The sequence below is a fragment of the Triticum urartu genome, chromosome 2A (assembly GCF_056163025.1).
Source record: "Triticum urartu cultivar PI428250 chromosome 2A, HENAU_Tu73, whole genome shotgun sequence".
NCBI lineage: Eukaryota > Viridiplantae > Streptophyta > Magnoliopsida > Poales > Poaceae > Triticum > Triticum urartu.
The window spans coordinates 680,252,495-680,271,517 of record NC_141874.1 but is presented as its reverse complement, the minus strand read 5'-3'; the positions used below and the strand labels follow the sequence as shown (position 1 = coordinate 680,271,517).

The following is a 19,023-nucleotide window of genomic DNA, read 5'->3' as shown; positions in this document are numbered from 1 at the left end:
GCGACCCTGCGGAGTTCGTACCTTTGGAACGGCATGCGCCAGCTAAGGCTCGTCACCAACATGAGGGCGCATAACGACCCGTGGTTCGCAGATTACTTGCTACGGGTAGGTAACGGGACCGAGGAAACTGACGAGGAAGGCAACATAAGGCTCCCCGAAGATATTTGTGTGCCGCCAACAGGAGACGGCGCTGACCTAGAGAAGCTAATCGACCATGTATTTCCTGCTCTGGACGACAACATGGCTGATCCAAATTACATGACATCTCGAGCGATCCTCTCCACCAAGAACGACAACGTTGATAAGATAAATACGCGCATGATAGAGTGCTTCCAGGGCGAAGAGAAGATCTACCACAGTTTTGATAGTGCAGAGGATGATCCACACGGCTACTATGCCCCCGAATTCCTTAATAACCTGACTCCCAACGGGCTGCCTCCGCATGCACTCAAACTAAAGATAAATTGCCCTGTTATACTGTTGAGAAACATTGATCCAGCTAATGGGTTGTGTAACGGCACAAGGCTTGTGGTCCGGGGTTTTCAGAGGAATTCCATTGATGCAGAAATCGTGCTAGGACAACATGCTGGTAGGAGGGTGTTCCTTCCTCGGATACCTCTCTGCCCATCCGATGACGATATATTCCCTTTCAAGTTCAAGAGGAAGCAGTTCCCTATTAGGCTCAGCTTTGCCATGACAATCAACAAGGCGCAAGGGCAGACCATCCCAATTGTCGGGGTGTACCTACCGGACCCGGTTTTCTCTCACGGTCAGCTCTACGTCGCATTGTCTAGAGCCACAGCGAAGAGGAACATTAAGATTCTCGCCATCAAGGACAATGGCAAGGGTAAGGGCAAGGGTAAGGAAGAAAGCAAGAATTCAAAGAAGCGAAAAAGATTTGAGCCCTTATTAACGACCATGAAGAACATAGTGTACAAGGAAGTCCTTAGCACATGAAGTCACCGGATCAAATTATAGCAAGTCAAGGTAAAGTATGTTCATTTCTGCATTACAACCACATAACTATTGTAGATTTTATTAATGCACACTAACCTGAGTTTGTTGCTGTGTAGTACTCAGGCATAGTCAGTCTTCAGAAACCATGAGTATTCCTTTCGCGACATCTACCCGTCCTGTACCTGTTTAAGCTGGAAATAACAAGAGACAGCGTGAAATTTCAAACAGATGCAGGAGGAAGATGTTTCGATAGTGACTTGCTAAAGAAGAACAAAAATACTAAGGTGTCGTATTTCTTTCTAATGCATATGTTCTTTAATATGATCAAAACCTGTGGCATCTAATCTCATATATAGCAATATAAAAACTGACTTAAACTTCAATTGCATAGAATCTCTTGTTAGAAATACATGGACAAGGAACTATGTATCTGATAACTAATGAAGAACCCAAGCTGAGTGAAGCCATCAGTGATCTCCTCATATCTCTACTATCTCAACTATTAAAGGATGAGTTTTTCTAGGCGACAGATACTTCGATATGAAGTCTAGGAACATAATCCGTTGATCTGCTTTTTTCTATACCTCTGTGATAAGATTTAGCACGCAGCTGTCCTTAATTTCTAACACGTTCTTAAACATCAATTTCAGGCCTCAAAATTCAATGAAGAAGGTGATTCCAAAGTACCATGTACAGGATTAGTAACATCAACCTTAAGCTATTTGCCAAAAGATGCAGACCAAGCTTTGCATTCGATTTTTACAAATGGTACATTAGTATGACTGTCACCATTGTAGAGTACTGACTTTTATGTCAGGTTACCTTGCATAAATCTGTATGATTCTGACATTGTGTTTGGCTTTGTTTAAATGCATTGCGGGTCTGTACAATTCGAAATTTGGTCAGGATTGGCAGATCGAATCTCCAGGAAGAGGAAGCTAGCATCCTTGACCACAGTTCTTTGCCTGTTCTACTAAAACCAAGTTTTACTAATTCTGTTCCTAAAAAAACTATAATTTTGGGTACGCTAACAAATTTCATGTGAAACAGAATTGGCAAAAAGTCCGTATCCAATCCAAACAACCCCAAGAAAGGTTTAATCCTCATCTCACTAAATAAACAACCTTATCCTAACCGTATACCGATACTACACATCTAGCTAGCCTTATATATATAGGAGAGATTCAATCTACCTCCAGTTTTTTGCTTCACCGGCGGTGCCAATCCAACAGACCTACCAATGCAGAACGCGGAGGGAGAAAGGGGAGTCGACCGTGACAAGGTAAGATTCGTGAGCACCTTCATCCTGATGCACAGGGAGGGGAGCAGAGCTCGGTGGCGAAGAGAAGCCGTCGACGTCGTGGTGCACCACGGAATCCACTCCTGCTCGTACTCCGCCCATCCGGGCGAGCACGGCTTGCTCAGGGTCTCCTCGAGCTGCACGGCGCGCGCCGGTCGTCGGGCGTTGCCAGCAGAAGATTCCGACCGGCGTGTCGCCGTGGGGGGGGCAGGGGGACGCGGGGCAGGGGGCGCTGCGCGGTGGATGCCGCCGCCCAGACTGCGCGCGCGTCCGCGAGAGCCCTGCCTGGCGGATCTGGCCGGACACCAGGGAGTGATGGGAGTGGGTGTGGGATGCTCGCGAGGGCGCAGCCAGGCCGTAAGAATGGTTCGGAGGCGGGGGCATGGGAGGTTGGGCCAGGGATTGGTGCCTCGCACCGTCGCGCGCCGTGCGGATGCGCCCCATGACGCGCCGGCGGCTGCACAGGGGAGCTGGGTAGGTGGTAGCTGAAGGGAAAAGGGATAAGCGGTGAGGAGAAAGTGAGAGCGGTGAGGAGAGAGTGAGACTGAGAGTCACGGCTGCACTTCCTTGGTTCCTAAATACGAAGTATACTTTTTTATAGAGATTTTAATAAAAGATTACATACAGATGTATAAGACATACTTTAGAGTGTAGAATTACTCATTTCGCTTCGTATGTAGTCGATGTTTGAACCGAGATATTTAAGAACGGAAGGAATAGAACTAAGGTATTTAGACAGTCTGTCACTGCTATCAAATTTCTTAGATGTCTGTCTTTTTAATCTTTTATTTTGCATGTTGCATATGAATTATTATACTATTCCTAAAAATAATATGGCAGAACTATATTTAATTCATATATTTCACTATGCAGAATGTGCCGCTGACAGATATGGATATTGTTAACCATGAAAAAGAACCTATCAACAAGATCGGTGTGCAGATAGAAATAATAGCAAATTCGCGTCATAACAAACCAAGAAGAGCAAATACAAATATTACACCACAAGGTATTTACTTTCACAGTGATTATCAGCCTTATCATTTCATTGACCTTTTTTATATGTAACTAATTTGGCTTCATGTTGTCCCATGACAGATTATATTTGCACAGCGGACGATATTTCCATTATTAAATCAATCATGTCCTTACATGAAAAAACAAAATTGGTGCACATCAGTGATGCATTATTAACGAACGCTGAGATGAGATGCCTTACGCATGATACTGTGTTTTTGCATGATGATGTAAGTCAAACCACACAAACTCTCGTAATTAAACATCAGTGTCTCAAAATTTAAATGTATTATATCTTTGAAATTATAGGTAATAAATGCATACATATACTGCATAAGTGCCCAGGAGCATCTGCAAAATAGAGCGGATGGAAAGGTACACATAGCAAGCACGTTTGTGTCTTCCCTGTTTAAGAAAGATAAGATAGACCCGGCAACACATCGCCACATTGTAAAACGAGTGAATACTTTTCTGGAGCATGACATGGTCAGTCTTAACTCACTACACTTATAATATATGAAGCACATCTTTTTACCTGAAAGTGGTTACGTGATATATAATATTTATTACTTCAGGTATTCCTTCCAGTTAACATCAGAAAATGCCACTGGTATCTATCAGTAATCAATGCGAAGAAACGAGAGATACAGGTACTGGACTCGCTTGGAGTTGGAATGGGCCGCAGTGACCTCACTATGACGGTAAATGTCTGCTTCTTGTGTTTTCCTCTATACATTACATTCTCTTTGCTCTAATATGTAGTGACAATTTTCCATTTAATAGTTACAAGGACTTGACAAGCATTTAAAAATCGCATGTGATATGCCGGAGTTTAAGAGAGGTGATAGGTGGCAGGACCTCGATATTATGAATTGGACAGTCGTAGACAAGTTCCAAAAGCCAATCCAAACAGATAGGTATGATGAACACATCTCATAATCTGAACTGAATTATAGAGAAATTTATGATAGAATAGTCTTGTGAAAACATTATTGATGCAAAAATATGGTCTTATTTGTTAGCCAAAACATTGAGGTAATAGATATACATTGGACAATAAATGGAGACATGTACAATGAACATTATTACTTGTTTAAATACTTTATTTATATTGAGATGAAAGCCTAAGGAAATATTTTGATATTGTAGCGCGTCATGTGGATTGTTTATGTTAAATTGTATGGAGTATTGGACTGGAGATATTTTGTCTGATAATTTCACTCAGGTATCTCTTTTTTCATAATAGCAGATTTCATCTCAATGGTGCTTTTTAACAAATTATTTTTAATTACTATATGTAGAAGGACATGAAAGAATTTCGACGAAAATTAGCTGTCATATTGTTGGAGACAGAACTTAATAAGTTAAAAGGAAGTCCAATATATTATCGGGCTGACAATGAAGAAAATGTATCTGACAATGAAGAAAATGTATCTGATTCTGATGTTGAGTTTTTGGAGGACCGAAAGCGTAAGCGGCAAGATTCCCATGATGGAGCCGAAGACAAAAGCCCCCTTCGGAACCCCATCATGGCCGCGGACCCGCAAGATTTAGTTGATGAACTATGCCACCACATCATGTCAATTAATGATGCTACTTCCTTGGAGTAAGGAGCATGTCTAAGAAGTATAAAGTTTCAATATACACTATTACAATGTTACAATTATTAACTTTTATCTACAGGAAGGAGTGGGTGCGAAGTTCTAAACCACATCTGATAGGATTAAGTCTTAGAAGGATCCAAGGTATACTCCGCAGGGACCAGCCGTTGGACATTGATTGTTTCAACATGGCTATACGTATACTTGCAAATGACGAGGCCTTACTGACAAGAGATCCTCCTGTGCGCTTTATGGATCTACAATTTTGTGTAAGTTACTGCACATCACAAATTATTATTATCATTGTCACCATCATGTTCCTTAACCATTTTTTACCCAGACGGCCGTGATTGAAGCTGCCCTCGCTTCCGCACGAGATTTAGATTCGCGGGTACAACCAGATATTCAGGCGCTAGCATCATTGCTTCGTAGCTCGACTGAGATAGACCACACCATCTCATCATGCAATTGGGTAAGTTTGGTCTATTTTATATGGTAGTCGTGATTAACATTTATTCTAAATGAGTGTTGCTTGTAGATATTGCTTCCTCATGCATTCCTCGGCCACTTCATCTTGTTCGCAATCAACAAACATGCCCGTCAAGTATCTATTTTGGACCCACTTATTCCGTCCTTATCTTCAGAGAGATATGCATTAAAATTTCAGAGGGTTGTATTCTACCTGAATGATGCACTCGAATTAGCACAACCGGGTTGGAAGTCTGATACATTTTTCTGGCCACGTAAATCACCAATTGATGTTCCGACGAGCGTAGACCGGTAAGTTACTCTGAAAATCAATATGTACATTTTATATTTATTGTCATAACCTCCCAAGATAATGATAGTGTATTCATCTACAGGAATGAATCTGGTTATTTTGTTTTCAATTTTATGCTCTCATGGCATGGTAACAAATTTGTTCGTCCAATTTGCACGGTGGGTATTCTATATTACACGTTCATAAAAAGTTTGAAGCGAAATTGCATGCTAACATCATACATTGCACATGCAGGATGGTTATGAGTTGAGAAAGAATTTGTTGATACACTTGCTCGAGTATCATGCGAATGAAGCTGAAGACAACATCCCGTATGATGTACGAGAAATTCTCAAGTGCCTCAAGTAGGAAGTTAATAAGAGATAATAAACTGGACTTGATCTCTACGCATCGGTGGTCAGACTATAGTTTTTTTATCAGAATTTATTTGTTCATCTCCATGGATTTGTTTTCCGTATTTGCCATATGTTGTGGCTATTTATTTATAAGCTTTTGCGATGCAATATGTATTGGAGGGGGAAAAGGTTAAGCTTCGTCTGAATACAGATGCACTCATTATCTTATTTTCAATTTTATGCTCTCTGGGATGGTAACAAATATATGCAAAGGCATGTAATTTTTTTCCCTCTGTTATAAAACTCTCCGACACAATATTTACTCTTTGAAAAAAAAGTCTTGGGGAATATATGCACTTAGCCTACAAATCGCCCGCAAAATGCAAAGGAAAACCGAAACAGCTTTACGCATGATACTTGTGCCCGACCTGTGCACGACAAGCAAATCCAGTTACTACTGCTGTTCTCAGTCGTGTGCGGCTGGATTCCATCGTCGTCCAGCTATCGTGTAATTTTTGTCGTGTGTAGCACCTCTAAAAAAAGGCTCGGCCTGCGAACCGATTAAAAAAAGCCCGTCTGCCGCCGCATGGCGATACGCGTCCCGGTCTGCTTCCCCGTCCGCCGCCGCAGGCCGATCTGCTTCCCCTCCGCCGCGGCCCCTCTTTCCCCGCCCACCCCCCTCCCCCGATTTCCTCCATGGCAACTGACGGTCAGCTCGAAACTGGCAACCGCCGGTCAGCGTTGTTATGTGATCGTGGAGATCGTCGATGGTGGAGCTATGGCAGTTATCTCCCCACCCCGCATGATAAAAAGGTGCAAACCTCCCTTGTCTTGAGTTCTCCCTCATTCTCTCTTCCTTTTTACTCATCGGGCCACCGCTGCCGTCTTCACCTCGCGCCGGCATCAGCGGCGGCAGTGGAGCGGACGACGGCTTCGTGCCTGCCCTCGGTGCGTGGTGAAGGGGCGGTGGCGGTCGACGTGATTCGGCTGGGTGCGCGCGACACCGCGTGTGGCGCTGCTCCGACTCGGCGGCGCGTGGACCAGGCCAGACTCGCCGCATTCCGGTCACGACGCGCATCCAGCTCTGCTGCAACTGCCGCTTTTTATCATCCACGGTCACCTGCGACATTCCACATACAGGCCAGGTCTGAACAGAGAAGTTACCTGCCACACAACAAGGTAACATACATTCCCGCCAATCAGTTTCTTTGGATGTAATGGAAACAAATAATGCATGAGAGAGATATGGAGCTCAACTCCTTCCTTTAGCAATCTATGCTTCTCCCAGTAAATCCTTGCATCTTAGAGGCTTGAACCAACGTTGCTTCATTTCTTGATAGCAGTTTTCTTTTAAATATTATACTACCTGAATGCCCGTGGTTCAGTCGTTATATTCATACTATGCATACATAAATTCAGCCATTAAAAAAATTAATCTGAGAGCCAGCATGTGCATACCTTAACAATTATTCATTGATTCTTCCTGCTAAGCTTTATTAGCTGCAAGTGAAATGGTGGGAGAGCACTTGTCGCCATGGCCGAATCTAGCGACAAAAGAACAATTTTCACTTCTCAAAGAGCAATTTTCACTTCTCAAAGATGTTCTTTTACTTTGGCAGCTGCAGGCCACATATATATTAGTAGTCCTGTTGTACAACTTTGATGAATTTTCCTTTTCCAAGTTATTGTTGGTCCAGTTATTGGCCTCTCTAAAAACATTTGTTTTCACATGTCCTTTGCTCCCAGGAAATCTGGTTCAAGCTCTACTGTTGTTTTATAGAAGAAAGTTGGAGGCGGCATTTGAAAATCCAGCAGGTTCTTCTTCTGGGTATGAAAAAAAAATGACTATAGATTTCGTGGTCTGCCATTGCTTTTCTATTTCTTTGTGTTCTTGTTGTATCGGATGGCATGATTGGCATCTATTTCAAAAAGTCCATATACTTCAGCAATTGACAGATTTTGCTATCATACAAGTCAATAACAATAGGCATCGATTGCAAACTTTAGAGGTACTATGCATGTGTGTTAGAATTTTATTGATTTGTATCTATCCTTATTGCCACTCTGTTGCTTCCAAATTTAAATGTGACATATTTTGTTAAACTGTATTAGATGGCGCCAATTAACCTTAGACGTCAGCGGACATTTGCAAACTTCACAAAAAAACCAGTTGAGCCTAGGTAAGTTTAACATGCTTTCTCATATTTGAAAGAAAAGGAAAACCCTGTTAGCTAATTTAAGCTATTTGTTATAGATTCATAGACTTCGACGACATCGAATATTCTGATACATTCAGGACTTGTAGCATCTGCGTGAGGGTAGATGTCAAATTCCCGGTTAATCCGAGTGGTGATAAGCTTCACTTCATTCTTATGGACAAAACTGTAAGTCTCAAGCATGTTAGATTGCTAAAATAGACATTTGTTTTATCATCATCTAACATTTCCTAAAACAATTCTAAGGGTGCCAAAATCGAGGCTATAGTTGCCGGAAAAGATTTAGTGAATAGATTCAATATTACATTGCACATGGGTCGTAAGTACATCATTCATGGTGTTACTATGCGGCCTAACTTTGAAGAACTGGAGTGTAGATACATTCAACACACATATGAGTGTTCCTTCAGCGCAAGGACATTTGTTGAGTCTCTCTCACTTCAATTTCCAACATATCCCAAGCATTTGATGTCGTTCCAAGAAGTTCAGAGGTGTCCAAGAAACACTTTCGTAGGTATGCATTCAAGCATATAATACTTACTAACATAGAGATAATCTTGGTATATAATTTTGACTAATGATAATTGACACAGACATAATTGGCATAGTCGTTCATTATGATGGACATGAACGCATTGGGGGATACCCAGGTGCTGAAATATATAGAGAGGTCACCTTCATGGATATGTGGTATGTGTACTTGGTACATAATAGTTCCAACTCTTTTATACCGAATAATCGAAATTAGTTCAAAAAGTCCTTGACATGGTTACCATTTTAAAAAATTCCACATTGTAGGGGCAAACTTATAGTTGTTGGGATTTGGGGTGGCAACTTGATTCAGAACTCATATAGGTGGTCAACAACTGAAGGCAATAAATCTATTGTCCTTGCCACTATGCTTCGTAAGGATTGCAAATACGGTAATTGAAGCATCTATACCAATACATGTATTGCATATTCTAAGGAAGTGTATTGTTATGTCAACCTAAATATATTTTTTATCTTGGCAATAGGAAATCTGGAAACTTCAAATTACACCACCCTTGCATTCAACCCGGATCATACTGCAGCACGCGCACTTGATGGTGAGTAGTTATGACTTTTATTAACTAAAAATCAATTACTTACGATTGTTATTAACATATGTAGACAAATTTTAAATATTATTAAATGCAACATTTATAATATATATTTTTGCAGATATTCACCAGAAAATAATAGGTGGGTTGATTGATATGAAGTTTGTTCAGCAATTTATTGAGTGGAGGTGGGCTTTCCTAGCAAGCAAGTTGTCTACAAAGGATCCCCGACACAGGATGTATACAAAGAAAGCTCGGCGCATGTAGTAGAGATAGTAGACATTGGTTATGCCTATTACGCATAATTGTGTGTTTCAATTTGTAAGTGTAGTTATCACGTACTTGGTTTGTATGTACTATGTAGGTGACTGTTTCGTCATATTTGTTTGTGTCTATGGTGTTTTAAGGGATGTGCTAATTTCACGGATGATTTAGTTATTATCTACATTTAAATGCAAGTTTGTCCATGTTCATAGATTTTGAATTACCTATGACATTGTTTTTTTGTCAAAATATATTCTATAAAAAGCACTCATTTAAAATATCCAAGTCCATGCTATCACTTTGTCGAGTAATCTTTTCACATCATATACTTCATATTTTGTGTGTCCGTGACAACGCACGGGCATTCAACTAGTAATAGACATAAATGCCTATCGTGCAGTGTACTGTGTGTTATTTTGTTTATACTATCAGACAGGAGATGAAGAAAAGAAAATAAGAAAAAAAAACAAAATCTCAAGGTCCCCTCTTTAAGTTAGTGTCATCAACTCATCATACGGGAGGGAATGTTGAGGGAGGCGTGTGAGCGTGCATGCACGCCACAGCAGCAACTTGTGGAGAGTGGACTGGCGCACACACTTGCAGATACTGTATACGCTCATGCCCGTGCGCCGCTGAAGCGCGTGCACCAGCTTGCGGCAGCTGCAAGCGATGCGTGCAGCCATTTGCAGTCTTAAAAACTTCAGGCTGGAGGATGCTGCCAGCCAGTTGCAGTTGCGGTTGAGCGTTGAAAGGATCAACTCAAGGATTCCGTTGGCACTCACCTCGCAGTCCACCGTTGTTTTCTGCCGGCGAGGCAGGCAGGCAGGCTTCGTCCCGGGGTGCAGCTTTTCTCCAGATCTGCGCGCAGTTTGTTTTTACAGCTTCCTTCCTCGAGTAGTAATCATCGGAGTACGCGAACATCGGGAGACGGTCGACATCTTTCTCTTTCTCCGGGAGAAGAGTGAAAATATTGGAGTACAAATCACTGGCACGCACGGCGATCTCTTGGAAGTATTCGCGGTCGACTGCTGATGGAGAGCCGGACACAGCCAACCTCGGCTGCGGAGTGTGGAGTACGAGCAACGTATTGGAGGCTTCCGAAGAAAAGAGAGGACGTGCACGATATCTCTTGCTGCAGATTACTCAGTGAGTCACGCACGGGCTACTTGATGGTGAGTGGTGACGCGGCACATCATTGCTCGTCGTATGCCGACACCAACGAGTGCGCCAAGCAGCCATGGTGCATCATCTCCTGGTGGCTCTGACTCAGCGATGGGTGGCGAGAGAGACGTACACAAAAGAAAAAGAACATACGGACGCACGCGCTCAGCCAATCTGACGTGTGAATTTGTGATATATTTCTCCCCTCGGCCCTTCAGGGCCTGTTTGGTTCCAATAAATCACCTAACTTATAAGTCAGGTGATTTAAAACCAGTGATTTATAAGTCACGCCTGTTTGGTTGTCAACTGACTTATAAGTCACCTGACCACATCTTTTCATTTTGTTTTTTTATATAAAGATGATGTGACCCACGTAAAAAGGGGTGACTTATAAGTTTTAAGTTGGGGTGGAGCAACTTATGACTTATAAGTTTGGATGATTTATAAGTTCGGTCTGTTTGGCAAAATAAATCAATTTTTTTCACTTTTCGACTTATAAGTTGATGACTTATTTGAAATCAAACAGACCCTCAGCTTGCTCGACCCACGCATTGCAAGACTTGCTTCGATTAGCTTTCCACAAGTGATTGGTAGTGACGTACGAACTTGCTTTTACCAAAGGTATAGTTGTTGTTAACTCGTGAGTAATATGAAAACATGAAGGACAGGGTCAGAATGCTTTCCTTTAGAGCATGAGCACAATCAAATTCAAGCACAAACATGGAACAGTAAATTTCATTTTGTTAGCGAAAAGTTGAGTTGTTCTTACTGACGGTGCCAGGACTCACTTGTTGCGATGTCAATTCTCCACTGTGATTCAAACATGCGACAATTAATCGCCAAAATTTAAAAGGAATCAAGATTCTTCTGCAACGCGTCACAGCTTTGTGCGTAGCACCGCCACTCACAACAAAGTTTACAAGATTTAAATTCAATAGTATGAAGGGACACCAATGAGGCTAGACCTCCATTTATGTAGACTGGCTAAATGCCAGTGCGTTGCCAGGGTATATAAAAAGTATACAGACACACAAACGTTTATTATACTCCTCCCGTTTCTAAATATTTGTCTCATTAGAGATGTCAAATGGACTACCACATATGTATTGTATATAGACATATTTTTTAGAGTAGATTCATTTATTTTGTTCCGTCTGTAGTTACTTGTTGAAATCTCTAGAAATATAAATATTTAAGGACGGAGGGAGTAGTTCAGGAATATGTCTTGAACATGACAATATGATTTCAGTTCCGAAGATTTACCTTCACTCTAGCATCTTGTTTCCCTTGTTGGACTGTATGACACTTCCAAAAACAACAAGGTTAGCTACAGATTTTTCTGATACGATGGTTGCAACGTCCTAGTGCAAAATACTTAAACTATAGGCACGGAGCATCTAAGGCCATCTCCAACGGCAACCCGTAAATTTCTCCCGCATCCGTCCGCGGATATAGATGCAGGAGACCGCCATCCAACCTTAGTCGCATACATTTTGACAACTACTTGAACCAATTGGACGAAATTGATCAAACCAGGTGAATTTTCATATAAGCGCGGCCGGTTTCATTGAAACTGAAATAATTTGTACATAAAACCAAACGATATTTCGTCCAGTGAAACTTATGACCTTAAAACAAAACCCTGGAGTACAAAAAAGATGATTTCCTTAACAAAAAATCAACATGGACAGGGGGCATATGCCCCCCCCCCCTTTTCTAGGTCTATTTGTACCTCAATCGCACTAGGGCCTCCATAATGCTAGGGCCGGCCCTATCAACATTGTAACCCAGTCATTTCATATTCATAGGTATGATTAAACACCTGACCGGCCTGACGTATGCATGCATTGCAGCGGTGGTTGGTCCGGGGTTCATCACGCGAGACTTGACGTTCGAGAACACGGCGGGGCCGGAGAGACACCAGGCGGTGGCGCCACGGAGCGACTCGGACCTCTCCGTCTTCTGCCGCTGTGCCTTCGAGGGCCACCATGACACGTTATACCAGCACACGCTCCGCCAGTTCTACTACGACTGTCGCGTCACCGGCACCGCCCACTTCATCTTCGAAGATGTCATGGCCGTTTTCCAGATCTGCCTCCTCCTGGTCCTCGACCCGCTCCCGGGCCAGAAGAACACCGTCAAGGCCCAGAGATGCGTCAACGGCTCCTTCAACAACGGCTTCTCCTTTCAGTTTTGCAACGTCTTCGTGCAGGACGACCTCCTACGTGCGCAGGCCAACCAGACCGACAAGGCCACCGCCACGCATACTTTCCTGGGCCGGCCATGGAAGACGTACTCGTAGGTGGTGTTCATGTAGATGGAGTCCTACATCGCCGCCGTGGTGCAGCCCGAGGGGCGGCTCGCGTGGGACAAAAACCAAACCACGCTCAGCACGCTCTGCTTCAAGGAGTACATGAACACGGGCAACAGCGCCGACGTCTACGGCAGGATGAGGTGGACGGGCTACCACGTGAATATGAGACAGGCCGAGGCCAACAACTTCACCGTGGTACAGCTCATCGGCATGAATGCGGGCAGGTGACGAAGGGCGAGAGCGCGCACGGGAAAGGGGAGGGCTTTTTTCGGGGGTCAGAAGCGGGCTTGGGAGCGGTCCGGATTCCCGCAAACCTCCCTCGTTTTTGTCTCCGATTTCCGGGAGAAATCGCGTCCGGACCGCTCAGCGGACAGATATAAGTCGGCGTTGGATGGTTTTTCCGATCCAGACTGTTGCGAGAGGTTTGCGGGTCCGTGTGGAGATGCCCTAATAACATTAGACAGCTTTGCTTAAACTAGTGTATACACGTAATGCTGATAATCAGCGCTCCAGGCTTTTTGCCAATACACGAGACAGGTGCCCCACATGGCTAATAATAGACAGAAATGCCCATCAAACACGAGACGAAGAAAAGGAAAGAAAAGAATAACAAAACGTAAAAAACTAGAGGTCACCTTATAAGTTAGTGTCATAAGAGCATCTACAACTGGATATGTCAAATATGACTCTCAAACGCCTCCGAATGCACCTGGGCGCTTGCGGGCAATGACCAGACATGTCTCAAATTTTAGTAGTTGCACCCGGACATCTCATAACAAATTCTTAAATCCATACAAGGACATGCAAATGAACTAAACCTACATACTACATCGATCACCTAACTACTCATCGTCGGAGATATTGACGATCTCTGTGTCCGGCACCGGCAGTATGGGCGGCAGCTGCAGCTCCGGCTCCTCCCGTGCCTCCGACTGCTCCGCTCCAGCCTCCTCCGCCTCTATCTCTGCGTCGAGTTCGGCGAAGAGCGCGTCGGACGCCATTTGCTCCTGCCGGAGGAACGCCCGGTTGGCCTCCACATAGGCGTCATCTTGGATGGACTCCAGGATGGCCTGCTGCTCCGCCATCTCCCCTGACTAGGCAACGGCGAACTCCGCCTCCACCTGCTCCATGTTGAAGCCTGGTAGCTCCTGCTCCAGCTGCTCCGCCTCCTCCACCTCCATCTGAGCCAGCTCCTCTTCCTCCTCTTCCCCCGGCTGCTCCTCCTCCTCCTTCGGCTCCAGCGAGTCCGGAGGCAGCCCGATAGCGATGACGGTGGCGCGTGCAGCTTGTCTCGCTCGGATCTCCTCCTGGATCTCGTACCGACGCTCTGGCGTGAGCATTGCGTAGTAGGTGATCTTGCTCTGACCATGGTGGAGCGCCGGAGCATGGACAGAGCACCGGAGCGGGAGAGGAAGGAGGTGGCTGATTTCAGACTAGCAACGCTGAGAGGGGGGTGGATGTGCTTCGGTTGCGGGACGCCAGTCGGGTTAAATAGGCGGACTCGGTCTCAGGCGGTGAGCCGGAGCGGCGCCACACGACGACGAAGGAGGCGTCCATCAGACCATCGGGTTTCCGAGCGAGTCCACATGAGACCCCTTCGTCTGTCCTACATGCCTTATATTTAGACTAGATATGAGGGGTACTGGTCAATCCGGGCGTTTGCGGCCCGTTTAAGGGGTCATCTGAATCGAAAAATCATGTGACTGGTGAGTGACTGGCGGCCCGCCCAGCTATAGGTGCTCTCACATGGGAGGCAATCTTTTTTTTAACAGCCACACGAGAGGCAATCTTAGGGTGTGTTTGGTAGCATGTATGAACCTAGCCTAGTTGTTCTCATTTCATACATGCTGAGTGTAGACATGCTGAGTCCATGTAGTTGCTGTTGTTTGACCATGATGTATGCGCTGAGACATGCTGAACTGAGATTTTGTTTGGCAGCCTGCATGTGTTTAGACATACTGAACAATTTCGAATTCTGAATATTTTTTTTGAATGATGAACAAAATCGAAAAAATGTCAACACAAATTTAAACATATTTTGAAAATTTAAATAAAATTTGATATTCTAAACTTTTTTGTAAAATTAAAATAAATTTCGAAATTCTGTTTTTTTATTTGACCATATCTGAAATTACGAGCTTTTTTGAAAATTTAAACAAATTTTGAAAAAAATTAAAATTCTATTTTTTTCAAAATTCAAACAAATTTTGATTTCCTTTTGAAATTCCGAACATTTATGATTTTTTTAGAAAAACTGAATTTCAAATATTTATTGAAAATTCAAACAAATTTTGAAATTGTGTTTTTTTAATTTAAAAAATTTTGAAATTCAATTTTTTTTCATTTTTCTGAAATTCTAAAGTTTCCCGAAAATTTAAACAAATTTTGAAATTCTGATTCTTTTTGAAAAAATAAACATATTTGGATGTGGTCTGGTCGGTGGGAATGAGTGTCAGGGCCAGCATAGCTGCCTCCATGCACCCTGTGTGGGGTGCATGAGATGAGCATGGCTGAGGGCACTTTTATGCATCAGATGAGCATAGCTCAGGTGAGCCCATGCACCCTACCAAATAAGCAAAAGTGGGTCGGATTGAGAACTTTTGCCCTCATGCATCCTTCATGCATCCTAAAACACACCCTTAGATATGGTGCCGATCCGTGCGAGTGTGCATGCAGCCATATACGCACAGCAGCGACTTGTAAAGAGTGGACTCGCGCACACACTTGCAGATCTTGTCCAGGCTCTCGGCCCGTGCCCCACTCAAGCGCGTGCACCAGCTTGCGGCCGCTGGAAGCAATGCGTGCAGCCATTTGCAGTCTTAAAAACTTCAGGCTGGAGGATGCTGGTAGTCTGGTAGATAAAAAACAAGAGATGCTGCCAGCCAGTTGCAGTTGCGGTTGCCGTTGAGCGTTGAAGGGATCAACTCAAGATTTCATTGGCACTCACATCGTAGTCCACCGGTCTTTCTTGCCGGTGAGCTTTTCTCAAGATCTGCGTGCAATTTGTTTTTACAGCTTCCTCGAGTAGTAACACTGACGCATCGGACGTAATCATCGGAGCATCGGGACAAGGTCGACGACATCTTTCTGTTCCTCCAGGAGAAGAGTGAAAATTGCGGGCACGCACGCACGGCGATCTCTTGGAATTATTCGCGGTCGACCGCTGATCGAGTACGAGCAACGTATTGGAGGCTTCCGAAGAAAAAGAGAGGACGTGCACGATATCTCTTGCTGCATAGTACTCAGTGAGTCACGGGCTACTTGGTGGTGACGGGGCACATCATTGCTCGTACTACTAGTATGTCGACACCAACGAGTGCGCCAGGCTTTTTTTTTCGAAAAGAAGGTTATTCCCGGTCTCTGCATTATAATAATGTATGCGGTTATTTTATTAATAAACAAACAGTTTAACAAAGTCTTTAAATCTCAAAAAATAAAAGGGCTCATAAAGAGCTAAAAATATGAGGACGGGATAGCCACAACCGGCGGAATAAAAATAGATAGAAAACTAAACATATATCCTATTACATGACCGTCATCTAAACCGGTTGAAGATAGCCCGCGCTACTGTCTTTCAACGGATAGACCGAGTAACCATACGCTCCCTGAAATCCGCCAGAGTGAGTAGCGATCACATATGGATCAATGTACTGGCCCGAAAAATAACATGTAAGAAATGAATATGTGTTATTCTGTTAAAAATCAAATCGTTCCTGCAGTTTCATATAGCCCATAATAAAGCACATACTCCTACGCGATATGTTTCGTTATTTCGATCTTAACTCTATTTAGCCACGTCCCAAATAATGTGTGCGCCGGGCCTTGCTCTACTCAGCGATGAGTGTGGACAGAGAAGTACAGAAAAAAGAGCGTACGGCCAGCCAGTCTAACGTGTGAATGTGTGATATTTTTCTCCGATCTGGCGTCTAGCTTGCTCGGCTCACGCATTGAACACCTTGCTTCGATCACCCTCTCCAGTGATTGCTGGCGACGTACGAATTTGTTTTTAGCATATGTATATAGTTGTTGTTAACTTGCGAGTAATATGAAACCAGGAAGGACAGGGTAAGAGTGCTTTCCTTTAGAGCATGAGCACAGTCAAATTCAAGCCTAAACATGAAGGGGCAAATTTCATTTTGTTGCCGTAAAGTTGAGTCATTGTTATGACGGTTCGAGGACTCACTTGTTGCGATGTCAATTCTCCACCGTGATTCAAACATGCAGCAATTAGTCTCCAAAAACAAAAAAAGAATCAAGATTCTTCTGCAATGTGTCACAGCTTTGTGCGTAGCACCGCCACTCGCAACAAAGTTTACAAGATTTATATTTAGTAGTATGAAGGGACACCAATGAGGCTAGACCTCCATTTATGTAGATGTGTAAAGGGGAATATAGGTGTTGTGCACCATGTTGGCTGTACATTACTTTTTGGACATGGTGAACTTGGCTCGACTAGGTGCTGTTTAATCCCAAACTTTGCCTTCCTCATCAGCTGAGTTGACATTACAGTGACAACGAAAAAGCATGATGGTTTTCAGTTGGGGAAGTCATCAGTGGAAAGAGAGTGATGTATGGTTTAGCATAAAAGGCTTCGTCATGCCCTCCCACTCCGGCTTGAAAGTGCACTAATTCAACTATGAGTAAGTAAGGATTGGATTCCATCCGCTCAATCATCCTTTTACGAAACTTGTCATGAGGCAACTGCGGTTTTTATTAAAAGAAGAAAGATGATCTACTTTAGATGGAATACTAAACCTTATATTAATTTCATGAAACTCGAGCTAAAACCACCAGTGTCCCACACTACCTCGCCAAACTATATCTAGGGCGCCAACTGACAACATAAACACACTAAAAAAGAGCGCAATAATCGTTAAACGGTGAAGCCAAAGCCAATGGGAAGTGGTTCTGCGCACTGTCGATACATAAGAAAGACAAATCGTCACACCCTCTAGCGATGCAACGAAGTTAAGATTGTACCGTGCTTACCGTGTAGACTATGCATGAAGATCAGCATCATCCTTAATTTTATAATATAAAGAATGTGAAAAGGCCAAAGGCCTTATATTAAGTAGCACACGACTTTACAAAAACACCTTTAAAGAAATTGAAAAACACATTCAAGTTATTGGTGCCTCTATGCTTGTCCAACATGTTCCTTGTGTTTGTTTGTTATAGTGTTGGAACCCTAATTATCGGCACTAAGACGTCCCGTTACTTTAGTAGCCAAAGTCTTTTTCCTCTCGCATACATCAGCGGCACGCCATGGGCAAAGCTTGTTGCCAAATCTAGGCCCCCGTCTGAGCGGGGCAAACTTTTGAAATCAAGGAGCCTATAGAAGCAACGATCGGGAATCATCAATGTAGACTAGAAAATGCCATTGGCCACAATTCGCAAAGGCAAATCGCCGCCCTGGGAAAGAAAACGTCAAACATGGACTATAGAGCGCCCTTGATCCGGCAAGAGGGAGTTGCACGCCTCGACCCGGGCGAGGCTGGCGAACTATCATCAGTTGGAACTAGAGACGGAGGGCCAAAATACACGATGACATTCTTTTTTTTGGAACAAAGGCTCCAGAGGAGCCCGACTTTGAATTAACAAAGCGATAAACCGGCCAGGAGTACAAGAGCAGACCACGAACAAAGCAACGGCTAAAGGATACAAGGGAGAAAGAAGAACAGCGTACTAAGCTACACCTACAACTAGCAAACAGAAAAGAACAACTAATTGAGGTTAAGCCCTCTACACAAAGGCCCTGAAACGACTATGAAGAAGCCACGAGGATCTGGAGCCGCCAAAATCGGTCGGGCACATGGCTGAAACCCGAAACTGGAGATGACACAACACATGCCTTCTCTAACACCGAAGGGGATCCCTTTCCCTCGTCTAGGCTCGAAGGCGCCGCACCATCAAAGTGTAGAGACGCTCACCCGAGAGCTAGAGCATAGGTTGGTCTCAAGACCGGGCCAGCAATGGGGCCAACCACATCATGCCG

General features: G+C 43.7%; 3 protein-coding genes and 2 pseudogenes across 3 annotated transcripts; 4 read left to right on the top strand and 1 right to left on the bottom strand.

Annotated features, from left to right (window-relative positions):
- The first annotated feature begins 33 nt into the window (after positions 1–33).
- On the top strand, positions 34–957 carry LOC147986679 (uncharacterized). The gene has a single exon (XM_087540118.1). It carries the CDS (start codon positions 34–36, stop codon positions 955–957), a length of 924 nt encoding a protein of 307 aa, XP_087396244.1.
- A 2,391-nt stretch (positions 958–3,348) lies between these two features.
- Positions 3,349–6,004, top strand: LOC147986678 (uncharacterized). Its single transcript, XM_087540117.1, has 11 exons — positions 3,349–3,504; positions 3,584–3,760; positions 3,850–3,975; positions 4,058–4,191; positions 4,424–4,499; positions 4,576–4,880; positions 4,958–5,144; positions 5,216–5,347; positions 5,414–5,655; positions 5,739–5,814; positions 5,891–6,004. The coding sequence occupies exons 1-11, from the start codon at positions 3,349–3,351 to the stop codon at positions 6,002–6,004; spliced, it is 1,725 nt and encodes a 574-aa protein (XP_087396243.1).
- Positions 6,005–8,103: 2,099 nt separating this feature from the next.
- On the top strand, positions 8,104–9,556 carry LOC125537832 (uncharacterized). The gene is made up of 7 exons (XM_048701146.2): positions 8,104–8,171; positions 8,246–8,375; positions 8,454–8,721; positions 8,801–8,897; positions 9,006–9,130; positions 9,224–9,295; positions 9,411–9,556. The coding sequence occupies exons 1-7, from the start codon at positions 8,104–8,106 to the stop codon at positions 9,554–9,556; spliced, it is 906 nt and encodes a 301-aa protein (XP_048557103.2).
- Positions 9,557–12,524: 2,968 nt separating this feature from the next.
- LOC125537831 (pectinesterase/pectinesterase inhibitor PPE8B pseudogene) lies at positions 12,525–13,256 on the top strand (annotated as a pseudogene).
- A 614-nt stretch (positions 13,257–13,870) lies between these two features.
- On the bottom strand, positions 13,871–14,209 carry LOC147986677 (uncharacterized; annotated as a pseudogene).
- Positions 14,210–19,023: the final 4,814 nt, after the last annotated feature.